Source organism: Apium graveolens, chromosome 9, assembly GCF_009905375.1.
Source record: "Apium graveolens cultivar Ventura chromosome 9, ASM990537v1, whole genome shotgun sequence".
NCBI lineage: Eukaryota > Viridiplantae > Streptophyta > Magnoliopsida > Apiales > Apiaceae > Apium > Apium graveolens.
In genome coordinates, this window is record NC_133655.1 from 248,220,801 (window position 1) to 248,230,490 (window position 9,690).

General features: G+C 40.5%; 1 protein-coding gene across 1 annotated transcript; it reads right to left on the reverse strand.

Moving 5' to 3' along the window:
- Positions 1–1,570: 1,570 nt before the first annotated feature.
- LOC141686130 (uncharacterized) lies at positions 1,571–2,029 on the reverse strand. Its single transcript, XM_074491185.1, has one exon. It carries the CDS (start codon positions 2,027–2,029, stop codon positions 1,571–1,573), a length of 459 nt encoding a protein of 152 aa, XP_074347286.1.
- Positions 2,030–9,690: the final 7,661 nt, after the last annotated feature.

Here is a 9,690-nt window from a genome sequence, read left to right on the forward strand (position 1 = left end):
ATACAAGAGCGGCCATGGAGGATTGGACCGATGATGAAATCCATCCATCATCCAGCAATCCCCAAAAATATAAAGCTACTTCTGATGATGATGTGTCTCCCCCTCAGGGCGCATCACACTCTCAGGACGCGTCCCCTCTTAGCGTAAGTGAATTTTAGAGGAAGATTCCTGACCCTGAAAAGTATCGTGTGTCTCCTCAAAAATCCGATCCTCCCCTAGAACACTGGGAACCCTCAGATGTTGAAGTGGATTGTGACTGGACAAAACTTCATCCCCTAACAGAGGCAGAGAAAAATGCTCGGAGGAAAAAGGAAAACAAGCTAGCTTATGTAGCTATTGACTCCACTGTGACTGACCTGGAGATCCAGTGGTGCATGAAGTATTATGACATGAAGGGCATCTGGGCGCTCTTCGAACAATGAGGCCACACATCTTTAACATTGGAAATCAAAGGATTCCCAGAATGGTGCTTACACAAAAACTAATCTCTCTAGCCGTGGGCGCGCCCTTACACCCATTCATCAAGAAAATTTTAAGATGGTATGATATGGCCCCTGTACAACTATCTCCTAACTCTTACAAACTTGCTTGGGCTTTGTTCATGATGTATCATAATCTCGGGTTGGGCGCGCCCTCCATTAAGGAATTCAGCTTTTTCTATAGTATCAGAAAATCCATCCCAGGCTATCTTTTCCTTTTAGTCTAAAAACGGCTGAATAATAAATGTTTGAATGAGGGAAATATCAGCCATGAATGAGACTGAAAGGAACCCTTCTTCTACATTTTTGATGTAAAGCGAGCCCGTGTCCGTTTCAACCTTGAGCCAAGTAAGTTTCACTCTGTGGACGCGCCTATATTTATGAAGCGTCCTCTTCTGTTTCCACATCGTTTTATTACTTACTTTTCTTCTCTTTTCTTCTAGACAAAAGAACCCAAAAAGAATTAAAAGGAAAAAAGAAGAACAGAGCGGAGAAAGTCTTAGAATATGCTGATGAGCATTTCAATCTCTAGGATATGATCACATAAGACAACCTCAAACTAGTGGGCGCCTTGTCCGCCCGGGTTGGTTCTATCAGCAAATTCCGCGAGTTTCATAATGGCAAACCCGTTCTCACAGCCTCAGAAAAAACCAGGGGCCTTAGTACCGAAGAAGTAATTGAGATTGATATCAGTAAGCAATTTGATTTAGAACAAGGTAAGTATATATGAGAGATGACGCGTCGTATATCTTTGGGCATGTCTAAAGCTACAAAATTAGCATCTTATTTCTTCATTTTAGTAGGATGCATTACACGAAAATGTCACTTTATGCATATGTTTGCCCATCCTTTTACACGCATAACGACATTGCTTCTGCCCATTTAGTAAAGTAATCAATCGCGACTACCGCATACTTGACATCCCCTTTAGCCTTGGGGAACTCGCCAATAGGATCTATTCCCCACATGGAAAATGGCCACGGGCTTACCATAGATGTCAAGAGCGTCGCTGGCATAGATGAGTAGTTTGCAAAGCGTTGGCAGCGATCGCATGCTCTTACGAAATTCACCGCATCTTCTTTCATCGTAGGCTAATAATATCCTTGGCACAAAACTTTCATTGCTAACGAGTTACCCCCCGAGTGATTACCATTAATTCCTTCATGCACTTCCCTTAGGATATAATTCCCTTCTTCTTCATCGACACATCTGAGCAACGGTTGATTGAAACCTCTCTTATACAGAACTCCATCGTACACCACATACCTTGCAGCCTGGTAGCGGAGTCGCCGAGCCTTGAACTTATCTTCAAGAAATGTTCCCTTGTGAATGTAGGTAATAATGGGTGTCATCCATGTTTCCTTGGGAGCCTCATCTACTTGCATTGTCTCTATCTCCGGGATACTAGGAACTTCTTGGATTTCTAAAGGTATAGATCCCAACAACACAGCCTGCGAGCCCATTTTTTCTAGAGCAATCGCGTTGTTGTTCTTTTCCCGCGGTACACATTCCACCCTAACCTCCCTGAACTTTCCAATCAAGCGCTGCATGCATCTCAAGTACAATTCCGTTCGCGGGCCTCGCGCCTGAAACCCCCCATTCACCTGATTCACCACCAGCTCCGAGTCACTCTTTGTAATTAAGTTTCACACCCCATTTCCAAAGCGATCTTTAGACCATTAATCAATGCTTCATACTCCGCAGCATTATTTGTCGCATAAAATTTGAAGTGAATCGCGCTCATCAGATGATGGCCTTCCGGAGACACGAGTACTATGCCCGCCCCTGCTCCTCCATTGTTAACTCCCCATCTACATGCAAGATCCACTAGGGATGTGGGATTTTTCCAGAGATTCCTCGTTGTGGAGGGGTTGGTGCACCACCAAAGTCTTATCATCAACAACAGAGTCAAATTCTAACAAGAAATCAGCTAGGTCTTGTCCTTAATTGCTGTCTGGGGCCTGTATTCCAAGTCAAATTGTCCCAACTCCACAGCCCATTTCAACATTCTTCCCGATGACTCTGGTTTGTGAAGGACTTGCCGTAGCGGATATGTTGTACGGACTTCAATTCTATGGGCCTGGAAGTATAGCCGTAACTTCCTTGACGCATGGATCAAAGCATAAACTAGCTTCTCCATGCTTGTGTATCGAGTCTCAGCATCGTGCAATCGCTTGCTCACATAATACATCGGCGACTGTTGCCCATCCTCCTCTAATACCAGAACAGCGTTGATCGAATACTCGGACACCACGAGGTACAGTATTAGAGATTCTCCATCTAACGGTTTTGACAATATGGGAGGGTTCCCCAATTGTTCCTTGATCCTTCTAAAAGCCTCTTCATATTCTGGTGTCCATACGAAGTCTTTCCCTGCCAACTTAATCGCTTTAAAGAATTCCTTGCATTTGTCGAACAATTTGGAAACAAATCAATTTAGCGCGGCGATTCTCCCAGTTAAGCTTTGCACTTGTTTCATACTGGTGGGTGATTTCATATCCAGCAGTGCCTTGATCTTTGCGGGGTTGGCTTCAATTCCCCTATGGTTGACAATGAATCCAAGAAACTTGCCCAACTCCACGCCGAATATGCACTTTTATGGATTCAACTTTATGCGAAACCTCCTTAGAATGTTAAACATTTTCATCAAGTGCTTGATATGGTCATTCGCCTCCTTGGATTTTACCAACATATCGTCCACATATACTTCCATGGTTCTCCCAATCTGGTTTTTGAACATCATGTTCACCAACCGCTGATAGGTCACGCCAGCGTTAATCAATCTAAATGGCATTCCTATGTAGCAGTATAGCCCCCTATCAATTATCAAGGATGTATGCTCCTGATCGGGACCATACATGGGAATTTGATTGTAGCCAGAGTATGCATCCATGAAACTTAGCAAGGCATGCCCTGCCGTCGCGTCAACCAACTGATCAATTCGTGGGAGCGGGAAACTATCCTTTGGACAAGCCTTGTTGAAATCTGTGAAATCTACACACGTCCTCCACTTCCCTTTCGGCTTTTTCACGAGCACTGGATTTGCAAGCCACTCTGGGTAGTAAGAAATCTTTTCCTCCCAATATTATGATCTTAATCAGCACCCCTCCTTATAGCGCCAATTTGTTGACGGAGGAATCTGGTAACAACAAAGATTGAGGTTTCTCGCCGGAATTAAGATCTATGACGGTGGTTCTTCGCCGGAAAATCAAACGGTGTGTGGTGGTTTGTGGTTGTTTTAGGCTGAGATTGATCAAAGTAAGTAGTGGCTCCTTTTTAGCTCTCAACTTCTTAGCCCTCTCAATGTGCCTACGTACCCTTTATATAGGGATCAAGCCTGACGTAGTTCTTGGGGAACAAGAAATCTAATGGGCTTAGACTTCTTATTCTTAGGCCCGGTGGAAGCCCATCTGAAATCCATCTTCCGCTAGCTTTAGGAATGTCCAACTATGAGGCCCAACCGTGAAGGCCCAAGGCTCGTCCGTAATCGTAGGACTTCACGGATAGTGCATCTCCCTGTACAAGGATAACACTTCGCTACAGCTATCTCCCTTGATTTACGGACACAGGTATAGCCACGGTTCACCCCAAATGCCGGACACGTCCCTGTCCCCCGAATGAGGATAACCCACCAGATAACAGGTTAGGTGATCCCAAGCTCTTGGGTGTAAAGTGCAGGATGACTCCAAAGTTCTCCAACGAGGACACCCGTTGAATACAATAACAGAGTTCCCAAAGCACACACCCATGTTAACCCCACATCCCCAATGAGGACACCCGTTAAATACAGGAGGAGGCCTTCAATCATCAGGCATATCCCTGGAGGCCTTCAAGCTTTTCACGGACATCCCCCTCCTTGACCGTCTCAAAGAGGGAATTCTTCAAAGAGTACCTGCAACAAATACATTGGTAAAAATAGCCTCCACTGCTCCTTTCCATGCAAGCTTTGTCCTGAAGTCACCCTCGAGAATGCATTTACCATGCATAGGACGCGTCCTAAGACATTGGGCGCGCCTTAACCTTCATGAAACTTGTATTTTTTCTTCCAGCAACTACCTTCCCTGACATCCAGCATATCAAGACGCGTCCTTTCTTTTTGAGCAGTTCATCCAACCTTCACTGCCAGACAATCATAACTGTCAAATATTTCTAACACATTGGACGCGTCCAAAGCTCCAGGGCGCGTCCTCGCGCTTTCAAGCGTTCCTATCATAAGGCCATTCCTTGTAAAGCTCCCCCTTCAAGTTGGGTTCGTCTTGCGAGCCTGGACACGTCCTCTCCTTCTATAATACAATACCGAGTTTGACTGCAATTAATCCGTATTTGACCCGAGTCAATCCAATGCCAAATTTTGGATATTACAAACCTGGAAAAATCGGATAACCGGATCGATTTCGGATCGGATCTATTTCGGATCGGTTCCACTTTCGGATTATGATATAACCAGAGGCCATTTGGATCAGATAAGATGTGATTCTGTTCGGGTATAATTCAGATTAAAAGCGGATGAAATTCGGATAAAAATTGGATAAAATTCGGTTCAGATTAAATTTGGTTCGGATATTTCGGATCATAACTTATTTATTTTTTCATGGCGTGAGACTTAAAAAAACTAGCTTAAATCCCGTGCGATGCACGGGTTCCCTTTAATATTTAAATTTTTTATTTATCTTGTTATATTATAATTTTAAAATATTTATATAAATATATAATAATAATTGTTGGGTCCCAATGTGTTTGTAGAAGGGGGGGTTGAATACAAACAGTACCGAATAATCGAATTAAATGCGGAATAAAAAATGTGAAACAAAATTCAAGTTAAATAAAAATATTATTAAACTTGAAAGGTGTTACAACAACTGTATCGATTACAAGGTATTAATCTCAAACCAATTATCACAAATCTAGAATAAATTCGACATGAACTTTTTCTATTTTTGCAATAATTAGAATCAAATGCTAAACGCGATTTGAGATTAAGTTCTAGGGATTTTAATCCGCTAGATTGATACACAAGAACAAGATAAATAATTCTAGTGGTTTGGATTTAACATTAACAAACTAGATATTGATCTTGAATTTCTGCAGATGAAGAATGTTATATTTCAAGGCGGCTGCTCTGTTCTTGACTTGTGTGTATGAATATTGATATGCTGCTTCTCTGCTTCTATTTAATCAATCAGCTGAATCAATTGAATTGGAATGACAATCCTTTAAGCTTGCAAGACTTTCGGTAGGACAATTGAATGAACTAGCAAGACAATCTGAATGAACTAGCATGACAATCAGAATGAACTAGCAAGACAATCATCCTCCTGATGTAACTTTCGGTGTGACAATTGAATATGGCCTAGCATGACAATCGGTATGACAATCCTGATTGTCATGCTAGTTCATTTTCAATTGTCTTGCTGATTTAATGCTTGAATTTAATCCAATTAAACTTCTGAAAATTCCTAAAATTCCTAGAATTAATTCAGAATTAATTAATCAATTAATTCAATTAATAAATAAATTATTCTTCGCAGATATAATTTATTTTCTTAATTAAATTAGATGACTTAATTAATTAATAGAGAATTAATTCTAGTCTTGAGCAGCAACCATTCTTCTGCAAATCTTCTGAAAATCACTGAAAATTATGAATCAATTCCACCACTTCAACGCTGACACTCGATGTACTGTCTGGTTCATGAGTGACTAACTTTCGTGACGTTTCTTCATGTCTTGACTTTGACACTTTGATTTTCTTCAGATTAAATCCTTGTAATTAATGATACTCTGACGAGATCTCTGTCACTTGATTAAATCCACGATCTTGATTTATATCACTGAGGCATGATCAACTTCTTGAACTTCTTCCAGTGAATTAACTCCTCAAGTCTGTAGATGAACTTTGTCTCTGAATCCTTTGACAGATATTACTTTGCGAGATCTCTCTGACGGTAGATCTACTATTTACTTATTACATTCTTATTTGAGTTGAGTTGAATCCTCGAATATACAAATAGGCTATGACATATGACTTACAATCTCCCCCTATTTGTTTGTTAGACAATAACACATAAATACCTAGAGGATAACTCAACTAACAAATAAGAAAAAGATATAAACATACATGCAAAGTAAATAGCAGAAAAGTTCTGGATGAGATTTAACATTTTCCAGATTCCAAGTAGATGTTCCTCTAGACTGAACATATCTTCAAGTAGTTCCATCTTCATTTGTACAACCACATTTCCTGTTGAGAAGCCCATATCTCTTGCTTCTCCCCCTATGAGAATCAACTGATTAAAGAAGATCACCTTCGTTTTACCACCTCTCCCGTACAATAGGATCCGCAGATAAAAATCAATGGTACTCCCCTAACAGCTTCTTCCCTTACTAGGAAATCACCTTGTGTTTACCACCTCTCCCGTACAATAGGATCCGTAGTTACAAACAACAATGGTGTGGTGTAGTGTACATTTTTAGGATCTTTTTCTTCCTCCCTGCTATTTCTCCCCCTTAGTTGAGGAATCCTCCAAACTATTACTTAAGCTTTTATCTCCCCCTTAAAGAAGGAATTTATGCCGTCGTCTGAAGGAGTTCTCATATTTCACTTGGTTGGAAAAGAAATAACAAGTGTTTCTCTTTCTTCCTCACTGTGAGTGTGTGATTGTGTTTTAGTGTACCTCACATGTGTTTCACTCTTCTCTCCACTCGTGTTTACACTCATTCTCACAAGTGTATCACTCTTCTCTCATAGCTCCATAATCCAGCTGTACCTGCAAGGAAAATCACCTTAGCCATCCTTAAGGAGGTCACAGGTGGTGCAATGGGAGTTCACAAATCCCCATCCTTGTTAAACTCGTCAGATGAATCTGAGTCATAATCTACAAGTTGCTAGTTTCCCTTTTAGGGTTCCAGATTTGAATTCTGGGAAGGTAAACAATGATCCAACGAATTTAGCATAAAGATCAAAGTTCCCTTCTAATGTCTGTGAAGACATTTCCTTGTGACTCATCGGGTAATATCTGAATCATTGTCAACAAGTTGCCGATCTACGCCTATGTCAGATCCACTATCCGCAGATGCATCCAGGGGATTTAAGCCTGGGGAGGTAGACACTGACCACTGACATATGGCTTTTGGATCAGTATCCTCTCCTAACACCTGTAAAGGCAATTGGTCCACTAACGAACCTTGAACAATCGAATCTGACCTTAAAATGATCGAAACTCTTGTTTCCGTCAACTCATCCTTTGTGTGTGTAAACTTTCCTTGTGCATCAAGAATTGTTTATGTTTGAAGTGGTGACACTACATCGGATACCTTGGCTGACAGGCAAATTTCAATAGACTCACCCTGTTGAGAGAATGAATCTAGTAACTGTTTTTGTGCCTTTTCAGCCATTACATCTTTTTGAGAAGATGTATGGGGGCTAGCAGTTGTCTCGGTTTAAATACTACTCATCTATGTAGGAGACAGAGCTACTGGGTTGATTACAGAACCTTCCTTATGTGGTGCACTAGGCACTATCTCCCTCACGCTCATTCATACTATATTTAGTGGTAAGAGAGTGTTGGTTGGTTCTGTTTTTGTGTTTGTCTTTACAGTCTGGGATAGACGTTGTGGGTTTTCAACCTCATGACTGTCAATGAAAGAAAGTCAATGGAGACTGAACCTGTATCATAGAACATATGGTGATAGAGAGAAAATGATTTACAATAGTGATTTCAAAAGATTTTACATGAAATAAGAAATCACTAATGTAGAAAGAAGTTTGATTTTGTTTTTCAATATGAATGAGTTTTTGATAAAACATTGATCACTTAGGGTAAAGTCTAAGTAATTCTCATTCATGTCAAAAGCTTACAAATATCTGCAACATAATGTTAACAAGATATCATTGACCGATACTTGTCAAGTACTTTAGATACTAATTGTTATGTTGCATAAACAATATACCACTGCACATATAAAACAATATGATTGTGCTTAGTGATAAAATAGTTATAAATATGACGACTCTACTAGTTCATATAAGATTACAACTTCTGTTAGAGTGCCATACCATGTCCTTGACGATTGCTTGAGCAGTATACTAGTTCATACCAACCTGAAGTGAGATTGTGAAGAAGAGATTGCATAGTCCAATAGATCTGCAGCTGCAAAGTCCATGAACTGTGGTGCACTGACTTCCTCTTTTAACTCACCAATCAGGAGTACACTTGTACACATCTTACTAGAGTACAATTCCAAGTGTAATGTGCAGCAGGTGCCTGATATGTCATAATATTCTCAAGTCTCGTCACTGGTGCTATATGTTAGATACTGCTTCCTGATAATAACCTAGCACAATATACAAAATTACAATGATAACATTCCCAGCTTGTAAACAGCCATATCCCTCAGATAAACCTTTGCTGTTATCTCCAAAGGTAACCATGGGGCCAGCTTTCTCAACCACATTTGATAGCAGGGCTCTATCTCCGGTCATATGTCTTGATGATCCACTGTCAAGAATCCACACTACCGGTTATACTTGTTTAATGCCCTGCACTACAAATGGATTAGACCTTCTTCGGAACCCAAACTTGGTTGGGCCCGGCATACTTGTAGAATTGTCCTTTGTCAGGCAAAACAACATTTTTAATTTTAATTGTCTCAACTTTCTCAATGACTGAACATTTGACCTTGTAAACAGCCTTAACAAATTTCTGTTTAAGCTTAGGCACAAATGTCTCCTTTCTAGCCTTAGAAGGACTAGCAGTCTTAGACCTATCATGCTTCATGTTATTCACATGCTGACGAGGAGTAGTCTTATCATTAGACACATGCTTACCATTAAAATAAGCATACATCATATTAAAAGCACAAGACATACAATTAGCAACACCACATGCTTTATGAGAGTGATTAATAGCAGGTAATTTATGCATGGTAGACATGGCATTATTGTTATCCAACTCATGTGTGTCTGAGTTAGTCTCAGTTGCGTTCCCAACTTTGACTGGAACTTTCAACTCACTTGACTTGGAAACAATCTTCTCATTAGCATGATCCTCAGCACGTATTTCTTCTTGAATAACAGAAGAGGTCGCATCAAATGGTTCAGCAATTGATGCTTTATAGAGGGGTTCATCAACACCCTTAAGCACATGTGGTACTTCCCTCCCTTTAGCACATACATGAGGAGGGGAGTTTATGCCTAATTCTCCAATAGCAA

Excerpts from the sequence above, each read along its gene's own strand:
- LOC141686130 (XM_074491185.1), bottom strand. The coding sequence starts at position 2,029 with ATGCAGCGCTTGATTGGAAAGTTCAGGGAGGTTAGGGTGGAATGTGTA.